Source organism: Microcebus murinus, chromosome 1 (assembly GCF_040939455.1).
Source record: "Microcebus murinus isolate Inina chromosome 1, M.murinus_Inina_mat1.0, whole genome shotgun sequence".
Classification (NCBI taxonomy): Eukaryota; Metazoa; Chordata; class Mammalia; order Primates; family Cheirogaleidae; genus Microcebus; species Microcebus murinus.
Window position 1 is genome coordinate 64,243,594 of NC_134104.1, and position 23,274 is coordinate 64,266,867.

General features: G+C 43.6%; 1 protein-coding gene across 1 annotated transcript in view; it reads left to right on the top strand.

Moving 5' to 3' along the window:
- Positions 1–23,144, top strand: part of CASR (calcium sensing receptor) — a 73,036-nt gene extending 49,892 nt beyond the window's left edge. Inside the window, exons 4-7 of the mRNA XM_012780503.3 lie at positions 1,259–2,143; positions 11,969–12,199; positions 16,900–17,023; positions 18,265–23,144. Of these exons, the coding sequence (XP_012635957.1) occupies positions 1,259–2,143; positions 11,969–12,199; positions 16,900–17,023; positions 18,265–19,760 (2,736 nt within the window). The 3' untranslated portion in view covers positions 19,761–23,144. The remainder of the gene's footprint in view (positions 1–1,258; positions 2,144–11,968; positions 12,200–16,899; positions 17,024–18,264) is intronic.
- The last annotated feature ends 130 nt before the right edge of the window (positions 23,145–23,274 follow it).

Below are 23,274 nucleotides of genomic sequence, written 5' to 3' on the forward strand. Positions count from 1 at the left end.
AGCCACAGGGACACACAAAAGGCAGCAAATGGGCCAAAGCCTGCCCAAAGATACTGATGCCCTCAGGCTCTGGGGTGGCGAGGTGTGCCTAGTGGTCAGAGCACTCCCCACCACGTTTCATCAGCCTCCTCCACTTACCCCATCTTCTGTGTTTCTGTAATGTGGGAAAAAAGTTGGGAAGCTTTACACTGGCGAGTGCTTTACATGGTATTTGGCTACTTCTTCAGGCAGTGATCTCTTAACATCGAAGGCAAGGCTTTCTTCCCTTGGTGGTCCAGACCCATGCTCAGATACAGAAGCATGTCTTAGAGAGTGGGAACATATCGAGGCAGCTTCTCCAGGGTTCCTTTTCAGCCCCTCTAAGGTTTTGGAGACCCGCATCAGAAGCCTGCCAAATGGATGGGCTGAGGCATCACCTGCAACTGCACAAAAGGGCTCAGAGCCAGGTGCAGTGGCTCGCTCCTGTAGTCCCAGCTACTTGGGAGGCTGAGGTGAGAGGATAGAAGGAGGCCAGGAATTCAGAAAGAACTCCTTAAAGAGAACTCTCTTAAAAAAGAAAAGAAGAAAGAAAAAGGAAAAGACTCTGGATGGTGGCTGAACCACTGAAAAGTCAGGAGTGGAAAGGACGTTTTTCTGATAAGATGTAACAATATACATCATTGTTATTGTGGTGCAGGGGAATTGAGCCTAATGAGCCTAAATGGCTAATTGAGCCTAAAAGATAAACAGTTCTCAAAAATGACTGCAACTGAGGTTTTGAGCTTACTTTTATCTACAGCACTGGGAGTGGGGGAGAGTAGGCAAGGGAGCATGGGAAAAGGGAAATCAGACAGAACAGGAAAAAAAGAACTCTCTGGGACTCCTCTGAATAACCTTAAGTTTATAATCAGTAGACAACCTGACTCCTTCCACAGGTGGGTTATGGACAAAGTGTTCACACAGTAAAGGGAAGTTAAGCTGTTCAGATCAGAAATCACGCCCAAGAGACAGAAAATACGTACATGGATCATTATAACCAATGAGGCAGCACAGGGAAGGTTAGAAGAAACATGAGACAGTGCACAAAGACTCTTCTTGAAAGGATAAGTACATCCCCCTGTTGCTGGGTTGCTTTTATGGCCATTTTTGAAGGTAGCATCGTGAAGAATCACCCATTGGGAATTAAGATGCTCCGTCACAGACTGACAGTGGCTTGGGCACACTGGGAGGGAACAGCACCTCGCTCACTCATTCATTCGGTGTCCCTGGTTCTTTCCAGGTCAGCTACGCCTCCTCCAGCAGACTCCTCAGCAACAAGAATCAGTTCAAGTCCTTCCTCCGTACCATCCCCAATGATGAACACCAGGCCACCGCTATGGCAGACATCATTGAGTATTTCCGCTGGAACTGGGTGGGCACAATCGCAGCTGATGATGACTATGGGCGGCCAGGGATTGAGAAGTTCCGAGAGGAAGCCGAGGAGAGGGACATCTGCATTGACTTCAGCGAGCTCATCTCCCAGTACTCTGACGAGGAAGAGATCCAGCAGGTTGTAGAGGTGATCCAGAATTCCACCGCCAAAGTCATTGTCGTTTTCTCCAGCGGCCCAGACCTTGAGCCCCTCATCAAGGAGATCGTCCGGCGCAACATCACGGGCAGGATCTGGCTGGCCAGTGAGGCCTGGGCCAGCTCCTCCTTGATCGCCATGCCTGAGTACTTCCATGTGGTTGGAGGCACCATCGGATTTGCCCTGAAGGCCGGGCAGATCCCAGGGTTCCGGGAATTCCTGGAGAAAGTCCATCCCAGGAAGTCCGTCCACAATGGTTTTGCCAAGGAGTTTTGGGAAGAAACCTTTAACTGCCACCTCCAAGAAGGTGCTAAAGGACCTTTACCCACAGACACCTTCCTGAGAGGTCAGGAAGACAGTGGCGGCAGGTTTAGCAACAGCTCCACTGCCTTCCGACCGCTCTGTACAGGGGACGAGAACATCAGCAGTGTCGAGACTCCTTACATGGATTACACACATTTGCGGATATCCTACAACGTGTACTTAGCGGTCTACTCCATTGCTCACGCCCTGCAAGATATATACACCTGCCTCCCTGGGAGAGGGCTCTTCACCAACGGTTCCTGCGCAGACATCAAGAAGGTTGAGGCTTGGCAGGTACGTCCTTCACATGGATAGCAGTTTGCTATACAATAAAGCAGAGTTGAGCTGATTCAGGCAAGAAAAATAGTGGTTACTTGGAAAGGGCAATATCTAAAGGAGGCCACTAAATAGAAGTTTGGATTCAAATTTCCCTTTTAAACATCATGAGCAACTGACTTCCGCAAAATTTAGTAATTTGATTTGATTATCTATTTAAAGCCTTGACTCAACGGTCTTTACCAGTGTTTCAGAATACCCAAAGTATGGTCCTGAAAAGTTTTCAAATATGGTAGAATTGAGTATTTTTCTAATATGTAAACTAAAGACATTGTTCCCTTGTGAGTGACAAGTATTTGTTGGGTACCTATTACATTCCATACATGAAGGGGCATAAAACCAAAGTTCTTGTGTTCAGCCACCACTTTTGCCATTCTATTACTCACAGCCTGTGCTGAGCCACCTGGCAGGCCAACTAAGCACAAGCTTAGGACACAAGCAAATCAAAGGCACAGAAAAATCTCTTCTTAAAAGGATTTGGTATTGAATGGCTCAAAAAGAAGCACTAAAGTTGTTACCATAGAAAAAAATTCTGAACTTCAGTGGAGTTTCTACACTCATAGTTTAATCTTGTTTCATATTTCTTAATTACACATAGGAGAGACATCATACTCTTTTTCATTTGTAGACTGATCTCCTAAAAAGCTGTTCATGTCTTGCACATGTGCCTTATTTTTTAATCAGACCATATTTTACACTCCTTTTGTATTTCCTTCAGTTCCAAACAGACCTATCAGATAGAGTACATGATAGTGGGAGGGAAATCCCTGAATTTGAATTGAATGACCCAACCCTTCAACTGCCCCATTTCCCAGCTATGTGGTCTTAGACAAGCCACTGTTCTAAGTCACAGTGTCTTCATCTGTAAGATGGACCTAATGTCTAGTCTACTTTCCACCCAATGTTCTTTTGACAATGAAATGAGATGACATATGTGAAAGCAATTTATAAACACAGATGTGTGATTATTATGGTAGGATTTCAGTTCACATCTAATTAATTAATTAGGCAAAAATATGATACCTAGGGCAGCTTTGTATACAGAACCCAACCACCACAACCCTTAGGAAGGATACTAAGAGGCAAAGAGTGGACAACTCATCTCAGTCATTGCAGAGATCCTCATGAGAGGGAAGGAGTGACTGTCTAGGCTGGGAGAGTGAGTTAGGACCTGCAAGTTCTCAGCCATTCTGGTGTGGGAAAATCTCACTAAACCATGATTGATTGGTAAAATTTGTAACCTCCGTGGGTGCTCACAGCTTCTTTCCTCACACTGAACCTCCACCCTGGCAAAGATAGAAGAGCTCTCTAATGAGGGTCAAAGACTTCAACGACTTCAGAAACCATGATGCTAAGGTGTGAGGTTTTAAGTAGGAGGAATAAAGGGACAATCATTACATGGTAAACACTACTGTTTTTCCTCTCTTCCCACCTGCGTCCCCTGCAAAAAGGACCCCAGCTCTTGAAAAGCCTGCGAGACCAGGGTGGGGTTGAAGGGAAATGAGGGTTTCAGTGGCACATTTGGCAGTTCTACTCTTTAATGACTTCTCTCCCATACATGGAGGTAAGATCCAGATGATCAGGACGAGAGCTCGGGCCTATGAGAAGAAAGCCATGTGTTAGGCTGTAGTCATGTTTGGGACTTTTAGTTGTATAATAGAAAACCCAAACCAAATTGGCATGAACAAAAAAAAAAAAAAAAGGAAATTTAGTGGTTCATGTTACTGAAAATCTCAGATGCATTCTGGGTACAAAACTAAATACATTCATCTCTATCTCTTTGTTCTTTATTCCCCAGGGTTAGTGGTTTTCATCTTCTGCAGTAGCATCAAGCTCAAAAAATCCTTGCTTCTGGGATCTCCTTACTTCCCAGAATTTTCTGTAAAAGTCCCAGAAATCATGTGTGTTGACCAGTCCGAAGTCACGGATCCATCCCTGAGGCTAGGAGTCTGCCCAAGCGACACAGACTGAGAGTAAGGGGAGAGTATATCCCCATGAGAAATCAGGATGCTATTCCCAAAAAGGAGGAGGAAATAGAAACAAAGCAGCCAAAAATTTAAAATGCCCACTACACAGACAGCTCACCTGTCCCTAGTCCAGGTACAGATGTGTCCTCCCGACGCAACTCATGCAGAAGAGGGCACCTTAGGAAAATGGGATCAGACTCTAGGGAGGAAGAGTGTGTAAATGTTAGCCAAAACGTCCTGCGCACTTACTATAGGTCTCCTTTTGGGCCTTAGGAATCCAAGCTGCTGGGAGGGTGTTCCAGAATTTAAGATCTTTGCCATTTCTCTAGCAAGAGATGAACCAGCCATTATTCTCTGTCATTCCACCTATATGGAAACCTGTCCTTATACAATCTAATCCAAGTATCTCAGCCTGGAATTCTACGCCTGCCTTCTCTCAATCCTTCCCTGTAAGCCAACCTGCCTGACACCTCCCACAAATCACTTATTAGTTCTTGGCACAGCACCCTTGCTAAGGCCCCACGGCAGGAGGGCCATAATTTTCGTCTTCACTATCACTGTCTACCAACAACTTTTAAATCTTTTTCAAAATGCACTTTCTCCTGGAAGTCTTTTCAAATCATACTTCCACAAATGTTCATTTTCTGAATATTCTTTCTTCCTCATTTTTGCTGTTTAAGTTTTCACAGCTCTTCAACTGACTAAAATAGATTCTTATTAGTTAAACTTCTGGTTAAATAAGGGTCAATCACAATTTTTTTTTCTTTTGTGGATCTCCCCACACACACACCAAAAAAATATATATATCAATCAACTCATATGCCTTAAAAGTAGCCCTACTAGGGTAATTTATGAGCATACAACCCGCAATTGCCTCTTGACCTCCACAGAGACCCCAAGCCCTCCTCACACCCCTCCTCAGCTCTCTCTTCACTGTAGTCCTCTGCTGTGCTCTAAGCTTCCTAAGAGCAGGAACCATGCCTATATTGTTCAGAATGTGTCCAGAATGCCTAACACCAGAATATTTGTAGAGATTTGACACTACCTAGAGTCCTTTGCAAGGAACTGTTTAACCCAACAACTCATTCTTGAATCAATCACTGTGGCCAAGGTATTCTAGGCTCTGATTGGACAAGCTTGGGTCATGTGCCCACCATCAAGTTTGAACGGAACATCACGTAAGTATGTACGGAACCACCTTCCTTTTCTTTCAGGATGACTGTACACAAGGCATGCTTCCTTCTTCCCTGCCCCTCACACCAACCACTCACTAATCAAAAAACAGGCATGCATGGTGACAGAACTGTGGTGATGACAGAGGTCAATGGAGTTGATCTTTCCAGGAATTGCTGGTATTCTTAGGTGTTGGAGAAGGGGAAGATAAATTAGGGTGAGAGAAGAGAAGATGGAGGGGAGATAATAAAATATGGTGGAGGCTAGAGAAGGGAATAGGGCCTGGCTCTTCCTTACATTCTTAGCACAGGAAGTGGGCAAGAAGCAAGATGCTCATTAACTGTGTGAACTCTCCCTCATTCTGTGTGTGAGAGCTGGAAGGCCTTGACCACAGTGGGAGATTTCTAGTCGTTGGCTTAATTCAGTTGACGCTAAGAATGTGGCAAGAGGTGATTCCCATTTATGCTTGTAATGAGCAACAGTTTGACTTTAAAATCCTTTAGGGGAAACACCCTAAAAGGCCACAAGATGGGAATATTATTGCGTAAAAGAATATGTGAACTTCTAAATGTGTGCATGTCCTACGTATTTGCCCCTCTTTTAGATCTAGGTCTTTCTCAGTGTTTAGTTTTCTTTGTGAGGACTGTTAGTCTCTTTGTGTCTGTAAATTATTTTCTATGTTTAGGTCTTTCTAGTAGCTTTTTCTTGTTTCTCTTCTCCTTCCTTTATTCTTTCTTTTTCCTCATATTACTCCCCAAAGAAAATAATTTGGAAGCATGTTATATTGAATTATAATCTCAAGTAAAATTTTACATTTTCTTTTTTAATGGAACTATCAGTTCCTTCTTTTAAAATTCTAAAAGCAGAAGAGTATTCTCTCTGGAGAAAATATCTAAATTATTTTTTGACTTACGTCAACATTGCTGGGTCAATGATTATCAACTTAAAGATTCCTGGCCAGGCTGGACATGGTGGCTCATGCCTATAATCTTAGCAATTAGGGGGGCCAAGGTAAAAGGAGTACTTGAGGCCAGGAGTTCAAGACCAGCCTGGCCACATGGTGAGACCCCCTCTCTACAAAATATTAATATAAAAAAATAGCTAGGTATGGTGGAAGATACCTGCAGTCCCAGCTACTGGGGAGGGTGAGGCAGGAGGATCACCTGAGCCTAGGCATTCAAGTTTGCAGTGAGATATGATTGAGCCACTGCACTCCAGCCTGGACAACAGAGCAAGACCCTGTCTCCAAAATATATATATATATGTGTGTGTGTGTGTGTGTGTGTGTATGTGTGTATATATATATATATATATTCCCTATCATTGATTACTCTTAAGGGTGAAATGGTTTTCTATCTCCATCTTCCTTGTTATGTGAATTTAAGGCAAGAAGGTATTTTGCAGAAAATAAAATATTCAACTATAAAACTTAGATAGCAAAAGAAATATTAAAGATGTTTAAGGAGAAGATTTAGAGATATGACTTAGTAAACAAATAATTGCTTAGAAAAGGATAAGGTACAAATTTGGAGTAGAAAATATTCCACACTCATGTTATTTTATTTACATACCTGTTGTGAGAATAAAGTGCTACAATACTCTTCAGGTTAGGATTTGAAGTATAGAAAAAATAAAGCATATCATTTGAGATGGGCCTTGAAGGATAGATAGGATTTGTGCATATGGAGAAGGATCTGTTCCTTGGAGGAAATGTCAAATGCAAAAGCAAATACATACAACAACATAGATAAATCACAGAAATATCATGCTGAATGAAAGAATATAGACTAAAAATAAAGAATACATGCAGTATGATTCCATTTATGTGATATTCTGTCTCTAGTGACAGAAAAGAGACCAATGGTGGCCTAAGGCTATGAGCAGAGTGGGGAGTGACTTGGAGGGGCACCAAGGAACCGTTCAGGGTGGAGGCAGTGGTAGTTATATGGGCGTATACATTTGTCAAAACTCAGAACTTAAAATGGGTGCACTTTATCTATGTAAATTATACCTTAATAAGGTAGATTAAAAATAAAAAATAATGGAAAGTCCCTGGGGTATGAAAGTACAGGCCATGCATGGAGATCACGATGTCACTCAGCTTAGACCACATTTCCAATTACGGCCTCCTGTGTTGCCACAAGCATTACACGTGTCTCCACCATTCCATTGTTAAAATATGTCCATCTTCTCAGCCTAAATTTTACACTAGTTAACCTGCTGTGACTAGAGAAAGACAACCTAATAGACTGTCTAATACAACACCTGCATCCAACACAAGTTAGCACAATGGTTAAGAGTTTGGATTCTCAAGCCAGAATGAGTTGGTTTAAATTTCACTTGCCTCCTAATTGCTTTATGACCTTGGGAAGTCACTTAATGTCCCTGTGCCTCACTTTCCTCACATGAAAAATGGAAATAATAAAACTTACCTTATAACTTTATTATAATGATAACATTTATGTATAGAGTGCTTAGGATAGCATTGTATGCCTATACATAATGTGTTCAGTAAATATTAGTCTTGAGTATTATTATTTTGTAGGTAAGGAAAGTAAGACCCAGAGAGGCCAAAATGGTTTTCCCAAAGTCATATATCTAGCCAATAAGAAAGCCCATAATCAGCTCCAGGTGATCTGTCCCCTGATGAGACCAAGGTAACTGCAAAGGAACCATGTGGCCAGTTTGTCCCTCTGGGCACATGCCTTATAGCTCCTGAGAGGCCCCCAGGTCAGCTGATGTTTCCTAGTGAAGACACCGGTCCACAGCCTTGCACCCTGGGTTTTCACCAAAGGAAACCAACTATCCTGACAGACTGGTCCTTACACAAACAGAAAGTATAGTGTGCAAATAATTGAGCATGACCACAACTGACCAAGCTGGAGCATATTAAACGTCTCTTTGTCCACCTTAAATATTATTGTATTTCCTGTTCCTAAAACAGTGTCTGCTTGGCCCATAGTGGTTTCTCAATAAATATTTGTTGAATAAACAAATAAATAAAGGAAGAGAATGGAACAAAGGCAAATACCAAGCAAGGACAGTAGATGACAGTAAAACAGTACATGGATTCAGGCATAGTTCAAAATGCCTTGTAACTTTCCTTTTTGTTTCTTCTTTTATTCTTAGGCTTGGAAGTGTGTTATTTGGTTTCCAAGTTTCTGATTTTTCCAAACATCTTTCTGTTATTGATTTTCAGTTCAGTTCCATAGGAGTCAAAGAACATACTTTGATTTGTATAGTTTTAAACTTATTGAAACTTGCTTTATGACCCAGAATATGGTTTATCTTGGTAAGTATTCTGTGTGCTCTTGAGAAGAATGTATATTCTGTTGTTGTTGGAATGAGTGTAGTAGAAATGTCAATTAGGTCAAGTTGGTTGATCATGTTGTCCAAATCTTTTATATATTCATTGATTTTTTTTGTCTACTTGTTCTTTCAACTAATACCTATACCATGTTGACCTTATTTTTCTCATTTATCCTCAGACTAACAAAAACCCCATCATGGACACCATTTGTCCACCTGGTAGTGCTGGACGCCTACAGTTTTAATGTCTATTCTATTAACTGAGCACTCAACAAACATAGTATGTGTAGCCACAGAAATCCAGGCTCTCTACAAACCACTAGGGATACATAACAAAATAAAACAGGGCCTTCTTTAGAGACCTTTGGCCTAATAAAGTGTGGGCATAAAATTTCTAGCCACAGAGATTCAAGGATGCTTCCTTTGCTGGATAGGATATTTGCATCGCCACCTCTTCCCTTCCGCTCATCCTTTATCTCCCTGCCGCATCTAAAGCTGGATTTGCCGTGTCTGCTTAGTCAACTGTCTGCACCAGGTATCCTAGAGATTCCCTGCCCACTGCTGAATGTCAGCTCCACCGGTGAAGTCATGTTTGGATTTTTTAAGCCCTTTCTATACCTTCTTTTTTTTTGTAACAGCTTTATTGAGATTTAATCCACATACCATAGAACTCACTCATTTAAAGTGTGCAATTCACTTTAAATATACTAATGTGGATTTTAGCATAGACACAGTTGTGCAGTCATAAATACAATCAGTTTTAGAACATTTTCACCACATCAGAAAGAAACCCTAAACCCTTTAACTATCACTCCCTAGGCCTCCCAACCCTCAGCCTTGGACAACCAATAATTTACTTTCTGCCTCTATATATTTGGACATTTCATAAAACATATTGTCTTTTGTGACTGGCTTCTTCTACTTAGCATAATATGTTTAAGGTTCAGCCGTGTTGTAGCATGTATCAGTAGTTCATTCTTTTTATGGCCAAATAGTATTCCATTATGTAAATATACCACATTTTATTCATCTATTTACTCACTTGATGAACATTTGGGTTGTTTCCACTTTGGGTTATTATGAATAATGTTGCTCTGAACATTTGTATACAAGTTTTTTGTGTGGACCTACATTTTCCTTTCTCTTGGGTATCTTATATGCGTATACATGAGTGGCATTGTTGGGTCAAATGGGACTTCTATGTTTAACTTTTAGAGGAACTGCCAGACTTGTTTCCAAAGTGACTGTACCATTTCACATCCCCAGCAGCAGTATATGGAGGACTCTGAGTTCTCCACATTCCTATCAATACTTTTCATTATCTGATCCACACCATTATAGTGTGATATCTAGCCTCTCTTTGCCTTGGCTTCTCCTTACTTATCTACTGCATCTCCCCTTGTTCTCTATCACGTACACAGTTTTGGAGAAATTGGTCTTTTTGCTGCCCCCATCACAGACTGTGTTTATTCCTGACATACTGTCTTTGCCCATGCAGTTCCCACTGTCTTTAACACCTCTTTCCCTCTGTCTTTGCCAGTCCAAATCTCTACCATGCTTCAAGCCTACATTGACCATTTTGACCCTTTTGACTCTTTTAATCTCTATTTCCTCTTAATTTCTCTGTACTTAGAGTTGATACCCCATAAATTAGCCCTTCGCTATATTTGATCTTGCACTGCTTACTATTTCACTGAATATTTTTATGTCTTGTATTTCACCCCCAAATCCAGATGTAAACTCCATGAGGTCTGGATGACCCTGTCTGGTATTTCTGGAGCCCAGTGCAGAACACACAGTAGATATTCTCTAAATATTTTCTGCTTGATTGATTCTAATAGTATAAAAATCCAGTCTTGTTAGGATTATGGTGGAAGTCTTCAGCCCATGCCAACAACAATGCAGAAGACTTATATCCAGGAATGATCTTTGAGTCATTGTCCAGTCTGACCAGTGTGAAAAATACCCATCTAATTATGAAAGGGTCTTGTCCAGCTTCCCTCCCTGAATCTACTCTGGTGCCTAGAGAGGTGCCACTGCAGAAAACTAGAGGAAAGGGAAAAGGAGAGAAGCAGCTTGTTGCCTGGCATGTTGGGAACCAAGGAATTGAAACCTGAATAGGAGGAAGGACATTTATGCTAACTACTCTTTACTGCTATATATGCATTTTAAAGTATTCTTCAAATAAGAGTGATGCTTTTAAAAATATATTTAATGAGGAAATATTATGACTGCTGACAAATATGGACACTCTAAGCAATTCATATTAGAGGCAGGATGGTGTAGCAGAAAGGCTATGTTTAACTCCTAGCTCCAGTACTCACTAGCGATGTGACTTTGCAAGTTTCTTGACCTCTCTATGCCTCAGTTTCACTGTCTATAAAGTCAAGACAATATTAGTTCTTATCCATAGAGTTGTTTTGGGGATTACATGAGATAGCGTGAGTCAAGTATAGGAAGTACAAATGTACATAGGAAGAACAAATAGGAGGTAGTTACAACAGAACGTAACAGTTAAGAGCACAGGATTGTGACTCTAAACAAAATACTTGGTTTTTCTGCCTCAGTTTCCCCATCAATAAAATGAAGGTGATCATATTATTTGTTGTGAGGGTTAGATTAGATAAGGAATATAGAGTACTTATGATTATGCCTCAAAGTTAGTGAAAATGACTAGTATCTAAAATTTTTAAATAACTAGCATATGTTAGTAATTATTATAATTTGTGTGTGTGTGCATAAAGCCTTTGTAACCCATAAAACCTATAAAAATCCAAGAATTTGCCATGACTATGACAATAGTGATGGCCATGCCTCCCCCCACAGCCTCATTTCTTTCTTCTTTCCATTCCACTCTGTGATTTTTGGCAGCAAAGCACTTCCACAAAAACAGAACCATAGGGGAAAGAAGGTGGGAGAGGCAGAGCACTTAGCCATCCCTCCTCTCCCCCCCCATGCCCATCTCAGACGACTCCAGGAATGGGTTCTGGCTTACAAGCCCTGCCCTTCCTGAGATGCCACAAGGTGAAGGTGAACCTGCAGCTTTCACTTGGCCAGTAGCCAGGTGACATGTATCCTTTTTCCCTTTCCCATTTTCAAGGCAGTGTTTCCTTCCCCACTTACAATTTGAGTAGTAAGTAAAGCCCATGGCTTATCAGGGCTATATTAAAGTATGTTGGTGTAAATTAGAAAGAGGTGCCTCTTCCCCAAGTCACCTTCCTCCCACTGGTTTGGAACAAGATAGTTTGCTGTCCTTGTGCAGTGCATAACCTACATAACTGGTTATATGTGGCAGCCCTGTGGCTTTTACTCATTCATCTCTGTTCCTCTTTAGGTCCTGAAGCACCTACGGCACCTAAATTTTACCAACAATATGGGGGAGCAGGTGACTTTTGATGAGTGTGGTGACCTGGTGGGGAACTATTCCATCATCAACTGGCACCTCTCCCCAGAGGACGGCTCCATCGTGTTTAAGGAAGTCGGGTATTACAATGTCTACGCAAAGAAGGGAGAAAGACTTTTCATCAACGAGGAGAAAATCCTGTGGAGTGGGTTCTCCAGGGAGGTACGTGGCATCCATCAGAACACCAGACGCCTCCACCATGGGCAGGAGGCTGTGCTGGGCTTTGGGAGGGCCTTTGTCTTCACCACTGGACTTCCAAAATCAGTGGATGTGCACTTCAGGAAAAGACACCTGATTGCTAAAATGATGTGACCTAGAGTTAGTAGCCTGCTCAGGACCCATATCCTCTGTAGGAACACACTCTGGACCGGGCACCCTCTTTAACTCTCCCAGAAGCCTGAATTAGACCCACCACATTTTTCTTTGCATTTGCCTTTTTATTATCACCTTTGAGCAACTTGGACCACTTTTTATAACATGACCAAAGATTCAACTTCATCTTTTTACCAAATGCTTCTTAGGTTGATCGGTTTCTAATGAGATGCTAACAATATGTAGGATGGGTTATCCATGTGAGTGTCTCCTATACATAGTGATCTCATCCACAGCAGCAAGTCTTTATAAGCTTCTACTTCAGAGAGTAGATTCTCAATTACAAACATGTCATGACATCTTTTCCAGATGGAGATTCTGAGGTTCCAGAGGTTATGCTCCTCTGTCCACTAATTATACCCTTGTCTAAATTATCACACATGTCAACTACCTGAAGTCTAAATTGATCAGCTATACTATCACCTGTTCATCTCTGTTGGATCATCCAGGTTATCTTTCACCCCTATTAATGCACATCTTTGTCTCTAGTGGGTGCATGTCCCATGCCCCTTCCTGCATGGAAATTATTTTCTGTACAGTTCTCTATAATCCTATTGTCCTCTACCAGACTATGTTCATCATGGGTTTAAACATTGGTAAATGAGTAACACAGGGAATTCTCATAAATTCAGTCATTTATGTTCCTGGAGTAGTTAACAGAGTTATAAATTAAATAGAATTTTTCAATAGAAATGCTACCTCCAACCTAGCACACAGTTGGCTCTCAACAAATCTTAGGGTCTAGTCTACTCTTTTCTGTACTTTTTGTAGAAATGACCACAAAGATACCATCTACATTTAACTATAAATTACATATTAATAACTTCCCTACATATCCCAAAAAGTTGTTATTAAAATCATATGAGAGGCTGGGGGTGGTGGCTCATGCCTGTAATCCTAGCACTCTGGGAGTCTGAGGTGGGAGGATTGCTAGAAGTCAGGAGTTCAAAACCAGCCTGAGCAATAGTGAGACCCCATCTCTACTAAAAATAGAAAGAAATTAATTGGCCGACTAATATATATAGAAAAAATTAGCCGGGTATGGGTGGCACATGCCTGTAGTCCCAGCTACTCGGGAGGCTGAGGCAGCAGGATTGCTTGAGCCCAGGAGTTTGAGGTTGCTGTGAGCTAGGCTGATGCCACGGCACTCACTCTAGCCTGGGCAAGAAAGTGAGACTCTGTCTCAAAAAAAAAAAAAAAAAAGATCATATGAGATCAAGGATATAAAAGCATATTATAAACTGAATTATACTACATAATTGCATAGTGTTACTAATACAGCATTATATCTTAATCAGTGTTCTCAATTTACTTACAAATGCAGCACTTTAGAGCTAGATGGGTCTTTAAAGATCCTTGTATCCAGCCCTCCAATTTGAAGTTGATGACATTGAGATCTAGGTATACAAAGGTGACTTCCCAGGCCAGACAGATGGACAGTGTAAAAGCTGAGACTAGACACCCAGGGCCCTAAGTCCGACCTCAGTGCTCCATCCTTTACTGCTAATAATTCTTTCCTTGTTTTGCTACAACTAATATGAAGTCAAAGAGACATATTAATTAGGGGCTTGTAATTCAGATGAGCTTCCTTGGCCAGAATTACATAGGCATCTTTAATAAGGTTGTTGGGGAGACTTGGAGCTACCTGACAGCTTTTTGCAAAACAGATCTTTCTGGCGGCTACCTCAGCCCACTCCCATGATGATAGGATTTCTCTTTAGCTGATGAACGCTGAAGAATGCAGTAAGAGAACTCAGAGGGTGACAGTCTCCTAAGCCTTGACTAGTTTAAAGCAGAATGTGCTACAGTGAAAAGTGCAGACTTTGTAGATCGACCTGAGTGTGAATCTCAGCTCTCCATCCAGGCCATTGTGTGCCCTTGAGTCTGTTCCTTAACCATTATGAAGATGAGAACAAGAGGCAAGGCAGAGACTCCTAAAGGCCCCCAGTATTTGTACTCTACTTTTTCGTTTAATAATAGAACTCTATTTTAGCTGGACACATGACCAGCCAGAATAAAGATGATATTTCCCAGCCTCCTTTTCTGCTAAGTGTGGCCCCATGACTAAATCCTGAAGAATGGGTTGTAAATGACAGTGTTGTGTGATGGTTTCTGGGAACCTTCTGTAAGAAAGTGCATGCAAGTGTACTTTGCCCTCTTCTTCATCTCCTCCTCTATCTTGCCTCCTGGAAACCAGATGCCACCACTGAGGACTAAGAGGCAAAAACAAAACATGTTAGAACCACAAGGTAGAAAGAGTCTAGGTCTCCAACACTGTGGGGTGCTGTATCACCATGGGCCACATCCCCAGAAATTTATATGAGAGAGAAATACTTTTAAGTCTTGTTGAAATCATTCTTATACTGAGATTTTTGGCATTCGCAACCTAACAGAAGCCAATAAGGAAAGCTACTAAGATCACTCTATGAGGCTAATATCATCCTGATACCAAGAACAGAACAGTACAAGCAAACGATCATTATAGGCCAATGTTTTTTATATACATAAATGTTCAAATCCTAAATAAAATATCAGCAAATCTAGACCAGCAATGTATAAAATATATAATGCATCATGACCCAGTAAAGTTATCAGTGAATTTACAGGAATGTCATGCTAGCCAAACACTACAAAGTTCATAAACGTAGCTTATCACATTTATAGAATAAAAGATTAAAATTCTACTACAATGTCAATAGATACAGAGAAAGTATTCAGTGACATTCAACACCCTTTCAGATTTAAAACAAAAATTTCATAGACCTAGGAATAGATGGGATCTTTACTTTACCTTCCCTTGATAAAGGATATGGCAGCCATTCTTTAATAGGGAAAATGGAAACATTCCTAGTATGGATTTGGGAAAAATAGGGCCCATCACTTTCACTCCATGAGTGAATGGGTTGATACCTCAAGAAGGATTGCAAGAATGTCTCTGAAGATGCCTTGTCACCATAGTTGAACATGCTAATATGAACTGTCCTTCACTCTTCCCTTCCCATCTTTCCCCTTCTAAGTTCAAGAGTCTTAGCAATCATCAGGGCCAATACTGCCATTCTACTCCTACACCTCTTTCATGAGAAGATAATGTTAATCATCTTCTGTTCAAGTTTTTTCAACTTTGTCAAGTCGGCTATTTCTTTTCTGCTAGAAGCAATGACAATTCTTTTATTGCTTTCCATGTTTTTAACTTTATAAGGTATCTTACAAAGTAGGTAGGTAGAAGGCCAAATTATTAAAGAAACCTTGTGGAAATACTGTGAGCCATACTTTGTATTAAGTATTATTCAAAGCTTTGTAACTGGGGTTACAAAGATGAGTGAGAATTGCTCCCTGTCTTTAAGAAACATATGCTGTTCCAAGATAGACTTCATTCTTATGACATATTCATTGTCTCTGAAACATGGACTGTTAGGTGATAAGTAACTAATTAAATTTTTAGAGTACATATGCAATGGCCTGGCATGATCAAAGAATGAGATAGAAGCAGGACTTCTGAAACAGTGGCGCAATGATAAAATTGGACAGAACTGTGGAAAACAGCCATTTAAGGACCTGGAAATCAACCAAAAGCAAATAACAAAAGGCAGAGTTTTTTTTCTAGAAAAACTAATGGAACTCTAATTAGAATAGTGACAGTCTGATATTTTAGCCTGGAGCTTCTCTCCAATTATTTCTAATAATTTAGTTGTTCTTTTGGATTTTCTGTACAACAGTCATATCTTCTGCAAATAGTAACTGTTTTATTTAGATATTTCTGATATTTATGCCTTCATTTTTCTTTTGTTATTCCACTAGCTAGGACCTCCAATGCATTGTTAAATATTAGAAGTGATAGTGGGCATTCTTGTTTTACATGAAATATTTTTAATATTTTCTCATATAGAATGATGTCCACTGTAAGTTTTTTTTTATGTTACCCTCTTTCAATCTAAAGATATTTCCTCCGACCCCTTTCTCACTAAGTTTTTATCACCAGTTGGTGCTAAATTTCATCAACATGTTTTCTTCATCTATTGATGATTATAGGATTTCTCTGCATCAATTTATTGATGCAGTGAATGATACTTAAAGATTTTCTAATATTAAACTTCTTTGCACTCCTGGCATAAACCCAACATGGTCATGGTGTATTTTCTTTCTCTTGTTCTTTGAGTTTGTTTGCTAGTTGTTTTAGTATTTTTCATCTGTTTTCAAGTAGTGGAAAGTAGTGGTGTTCTTCCAAAATCGTCACAGAATCCCATGGATATGTGTGTATGTGTGTAAGTGTACATGCACGCACGTGTGCACACTCGCCCATAGGTATCTGTCCCTTTCACAGATAACAGGACCAAGGACCTCTGGAACTCCCCTGCCTGGAATGGGCCCAGAGTCTGCCACACTGGTTCTTGTGCCCAAGCTCCTCCCTCTTGCATGTGTCAAAGGAGCTGTAGGACTGGCCCCTGACCCCACGGCTGTAGCCTCTCACCTCTGTGCTGTCTGTCCTCCAGGTTCCCTTCTCCAACTGCAGCCGAGACTGCCTCGCAGGGACCAGGAAAGGGATCATTGAGGGGGAGCCCACCTGCTGCTTTGAGTGTGTGGAGTGTCCTGATGGAGAGTACAGTGACGAGACAGGTAAAGTGACAGCTCCTCTTGGGCACTGTGCACAGCTCAGTCCACTTCTGGGGCCTGGGGTCAGTGAAGCCCATGGAAGGGCTGGGCTGAGATGGTGCTTAGCACAGTTCCTCATTAACACAGTTCCTCATCAGCAGGGTATATCTGAGCATTGCACCTCCGTGCCCATGTTGGGCACGGAGGGGGAACAGAAAAGCAATGTTAGATGTCATTTTAATACCACAAAAGCTAACAAACACACTCACTACACACCTTCCTCTTATTATGCTTCTTGCAATATTGTTTTCCTTTTCTTAGAGCTCAGTGAGCCTGAGTTGACAAAGTGCTATCCACTCCAAGCCTCAAAGTTAATAGGCCATGATAGATTTTGCGCTGGGTGCCTGGCACTTACTGAATTTGAAGTCTTACTTGTGTTTTTCCTGTGCTTCATGTTCTTTTAAAGTGAGAATAATAATTAAGCCTGTCTCATAGAGTTTTGAAAATTAAATTAACATTGGTAATGCATATGGTAAGTTCTAGACAAATGTTTATTAAAACTTTGGCATATTGGAGGCACTCTATAAATATTAACTATAGTTATTATTGTGGTTTCATCCTCACCACAATAAGGAGGGTTATTGCTGCTTCCATTTTAAAAAAGAGGAAACTGAGGCTCAGAGAGATTAAGGAGCCTGACTAATCGCATGGCCAGGATCCCATCGGGATGTCTAACTGCAAAACCCATGCTCCTTTCACTGCTCCCAACTGCACCCTGCCTGGCACATGCAGAGACTTAGCAAACATGTGTTGATGGAATTGAGTCTACAGCCTCCCGCGTTGAAAAGCCGTGGATGTGGAGTGAAGAAAGCACAGGTCATATGCGTGGGATACTCTGCTTTGATCTAAAGGCAGCACCACTGGTGTGCAGGGAAGCCACCTGTCCAGCAAGGTTGCACATTCTCTGCTATAAACCATCAGCAGGGACTGTTAAAGGAAACAGGTGTCCCCCACTTGTGCATAAAGGAAAAACAAACAGTAGAACCATCAAAAGTATATGAAATTACGTGTTATTAAATATATTTTTGATATATTGAAAAATCTATTCAATATATTTTTAATAGCATAAAAATCACAATTTCATCAATAAAGAAAATATAAAGTGACCAGATCCAATAACCCATGCACCCCCACCACCACATGCACGCTCACAAATTTTAGTCTGTGCCATACAGTGACTAACTCTTCCCTGGGACATTTTACAGATGCAAGTGCCTGTGACAAGTGCCCAGATGACTTCTGGTCGAATGAGAACCACACTTCCTGCATTGCCAAGGAGATTGAGTTTCTGTCGTGGACAGAGCCCTTTGGGATCGCACTCACGCTCTTCGCCGTGCTGGGCATTTTGCTGACAGCCTTCGTGCTAGGGGTGTTCATCAAGTTCCGCAACACGCCCATCGTCAAGGCCACCAACCGCGAGCTGTCCTACCTCCTCCTCTTCTCCCTGCTCTGCTGCTTCTCCAGCTCCCTGTTCTTCATCGGGGAGCCCCAGGACTGGACGTGCCGCCTGCGCCAGCCGGCCTTTGGCATCAGCTTCGTGCTCTGCATCTCGTGCATCCTGGTGAAAACCAACCGCGTCCTCCTGGTGTTCGAGGCCAAGATCCCCACCAGCTTCCACCGCAAGTGGTGGGGGCTCAACCTGCAGTTCCTGCTGGTTTTCCTCTGCACCTTCATGCAGATCGTCATCTGTGTGATCTGGCTCTACACCGCGCCCCCCTCGAGCTACCGCAACCACGAGCTGGAGGACGAGATCATCTTCATCACGTGCCACGAGGGCTCGCTCATGGCCCTGGGCTTCCTGATCGGCTACACCTGCCTGCTGGCTGCCATCTGCTTCTTCTTCGCCTTCAAGTCCCGGAAGCTGCCCGAGAACTTCAACGAAGCCAAGTTCATCACCTTCAGCATGCTCATCTTCTTCATCGTCTGGATCTCCTTCATCCCCGCCTACGCCAGCACCTACGGCAAGTTCGTCTCTGCCGTGGAGGTGATCGCCATCCTGGCGGCCAGCTTTGGCTTGCTGGCCTGCATCTTCTTCAACAAGATCTACATCATCCTCTTCAAGCCGTCCCGCAACACCATCGAGGAGGTGCGCTGCAGCACCGCGGCCCACGCGTTCAAGGTGGCGGCCCGGGCCACGCTGCGCCGCAGCAACGTGTCCCGCAAGCGGTCCAGCAGCGTCGGGGGCTCCACGGGCTCCACCCCGTCCTCGTCCATCAGCAGCAAGAGCAACAGCGAAGACCCTTTCCCGCAGCCCGACAGGCAGAAGCCGCAGCCGCCGCCGGCGCTGACCCAGCAGGAGCAGCAGCAGCAGCCCTTGGCCCTGCAGCAGCCGCAGCCGCAGCCCCGGTGCAAGCAGAAGGTCATCTTCGGCAGCGGCACCGTCACCTTCTCGCTGAGCTTCGACGAGCCGCAGAAGAACGCCACGGCTCACAGGAATTCTACGCCCCGGAACTCCCTGGAGGCCCAGAAGAGCAGCGACACCCTGAGCAGACACCAGGCGCTGCTCCCTCTGCAGTGCGGGGAGACGGACCCGGATCCGACGGCCCAGGACGCAGGCCTGCAAGGGCCTGGCGGGGGGGACCTCCCGCCAGAGATGGAGGGCCCTGAGGAGATGTCGCCAGCGCTTGTAGTGTCCAGTTCACGGAGCTTCGTCATCAGCGGCGGAGGCAGCACGGTCACAGAAAACGTACTGCATCTGTAAAGCAGGAGAGGCCGGTCCAGGGGGACACAGACAGGTTTCTCGGGCTCACGGGGAAGTGGAGTCCCCGGCCTCCTTTCCTGTGAGGAAAGAGGGACACAGCAAATGCCCCGAACTTAGTTGCCCCATCTTCAGTGACAGTGAATTGACTGATATGCCTTTTAAAATTAAAAAAAGAAGTGTCATGTGTTTCTGTGGTCGTATTTGTTTTCCGTGGTCGTATCTGCCAAAGCGTTGAGATGGCCAGCTCGCTGTTCACCCACATCCAACGTCTCTTATCTGTTCTCTGCCACCCAGCAGCTCAGAGAGGAAATCACAGCTTTAAGACACCCACCTACTCCCTCCTTCTTTTTTTTTTTTTAATATTGAAATGCCCTGAAAATGTGGACAGCCTACTCCAGAGACAGAAGTGTGCAGACTGACAGGACATCGGATTTGCCAGCACTAGAGTTAAGAGTCTGAAAGACAGAATGTCACCAGTGCTGCCCGACGCCTTGGCAGGGGAGAGAACTTCCAATGTTCAAAACGTAAGGGGAACGTGTCCCCTCCTATTTATGAAAACCCTGAGATATTTGGTCTCCTACCTGCTGCTGCTATTGTCTGACATCAGAAGGTTTGCGTCCCTCCTATACTGTCTCCTTTTGTCCAGGATGTGATAGCGATGCCATATTTAGATTCCAGGATCACAAGAATCACCTCAAATTGTCGGGAAGGGACTGCATGCACCAATGAGTTGTATCTGTAATTAATATTGCTATATGTAGCTTCATCTTTAAGAAAATGCTTCTGTTGTAATAGTCCATGGACAATATAAACTGAAAAAAATGTCACAGTCTGGTTTATATAAGGCAGTATTATTGAGCTCCATTTCCTTCCCATCCCGCCACCCTCTCCTCCATAAGCTGAGCCTCGTGTGAGCCCTTTCAGGGTCTGAAGGGTCTGGAAGCTCCTTCTACTCCTGGCCCAAAGAATTTCTGAAGCCAGATCTATGCCTGTCCCTGTGGAGAATGAGTTCCCACTTGGTGGCCCCCTCACAGTTGCTGGGGTAAGGCAGTGTGGTTCCAAGAGAGCGTCACCCCCCCAAATGCCAGAGCTATGTTTCCTCCAGCAGTGGTTTTAAGTGCATATTCCTGGGCAATCAGACTGTGGCGCTAGAGAGAGTGGGGTCCAAGCCCTGGCTTGATCACCTGCAAACTGGCTTTGTCACCTGCAAGCCCTTACTTGGTCACCTGTAAGCTGAGTCAACTGCAAGCTGAGGGAACTTTGGTCTCCCTAAGCTCCAGCTTCTTTGTCTCTAAAATGGGGGTCATATTCATTCTTTTCCCTCAGAGCTCTTATGTGGATTAATGAGATAATGCATGTAAAGTGCTTTAGCGCAGTGCCCAGCACATAATAAGCACTCAATAAATATTAGTTAATATTATTACGTATATGATATCACCATGATTGTTTTTTCACTTGCGTAGAATACAAAATAAAACTTATTTATTAACCATTTAGATTTTAATGCCTAGCCCACTGATCACAATAGCTCTCTCTGTAATAAGCCCAGTACAAGGGTCAGCCCTGGTAATACTGGCTCACAGTGAGGAAGCCAGAAAGTCAGTTGGCCCCCCAGGGGCCGGATGTCCCACCTTTGCAGTGCCAGGGCCCAGACCTCCGGTGTGGAGGGAAGACCACCATCAGTCTGGCAGGAGTGTCTCAGGTCCCTCTAAATGCTGCTCTACACTGAGGCCAGACCACAACAATTAAATCTGTCTGAGGCCTCAAACTGCACAGCTTTGGTGACTTCTCCCCCTGGCCACTTTCTCCCAGAAGGCTGCCTTTCAATGATTTTTAGGGCGACATGTTGACATGATAGTTGTTAAGATTATGATAAAAAACCAACAGAGTGTACCATGTGGGAACAAGACTGTGAGACAGTGGGTGGCCACACAGGATGACCCTGGTGAGGGGCCGCCCCCCTCAAAAGGACACCAGCCCTCAGCAACACCTGCTGCCCCCCGCCACTGGGCACATCTCTGAGCAAGGCACAGGGCTGAGAGGGTTTATATTGAACATTTTACTGGTCTTGGAAAAACAAAAAGCTGAAAGTGTGATGGCTTCAAAATAGCTATGGGGAAACAGCCTCAACAAAAGTCACCTCCTCATCCTTCCAGTGCGTGACGTCAATGTACACATCACCCAAGCAGCTGATGTGAAGGAGGGTGAGCCTTGGCCAGGACGGCAGGAAGACATGCAGCATTTACACTGAGCTTTCATCTCGCCGAGGTGCTTACAAATAAAGTATCTCTCCAATGTTCTCGTCAGAAAGGTGGATGGGTGCGACACCATTGTCCCCATTTATATGCAGCAGGCGCAGCGCCCAGCACAAAATCAGACGTGTAAAATACGAACTATCATCTTTCTACAAGAACCTAATGTCTATCTCAAATTCCCATTTGGAAACTTCATCTTGGTCTAATTGGGGTTTTCTCAGTAACTTCAGATTTTTCTGAGCCACCGAGATGTTTGGGAATCAGCTGTGAGGTTTTGTCCCTCCCCCTTCCAGGAGGGTGTCGTGTCGTGGAGCAAGTGGGCCTCCTCCGTCATCAGCAGCTGACATGACCTTGCTGAGAGTGACCTTGTCTGGCCCTCGGCCACTGCGCCTCTGCGCGGGGGTGCTCCGAGGCATCCTATCTTCATCGGGTCCCCAGTCCTGGGGTCTGCAGTGGTCTCCATGGATGCATCAGCGTCCCAACCGCTCGGCCACTCCCTGGCCTGCCAGCTCTCACAGCCGCCTCCACGCCCTTCCCTGAGGCCCGGGAACTACTGGCAGGTCTCACAGCCCCGTCCGCTCCACTGCCATCTCCCCAGGACAGGACAGAGAATGCACAGAGGCTGACAAGTTTCCAGGGCACTGGAGAAGACACAGTGTGCAATCTCCAACCCTGTACAGACTTCTCTGGTGAACAGAATAATAGTCACCCAAAGATGTCCACGTCCTAATCTCTAGAACCTATGGCTATGTTGTCACATGGCGAGGGTGAATTAAAGTGGCAAATGGAGTTACGATTACCAATCATCTGACCTTGAGATAGGAGGAGTAGCCTGAATTATCCAGGCAGGCCCCATGTAATCACAGCGTCGTCCTGCCATGTGGAAGAGGGACGCAGAAGAGTCTGTCAGAGTGACAGTGTGAGAAGACTCTACCACCCACTGCTGCCTTTCGTAAGGAAGGGGGTTGGGAGCCGAGGACTGCAGGCAGCTTCTAGAAGCTAGAAAAAGCAAGAAAGCCTGTTCTCCCCTAAAACTTCCAGAAGTGGAAGTCAACACTTTGAGTTTAGCCCAGTGAGACCCTTTTTGAACGTTGACCTCCGTAACTGTAAGGTAATAAATTTGGATTGTTTGAAGCCACTAAGTTTGTGGTAATTTGTTTCAGCAGCAACAGGAAATGAATACATTTTTATTGTCATCTCCTTCCCGAGCTCTGGCAGCTCAAGCCACAGGCCAGGACGTCACTCCCGCTCTCACTGTG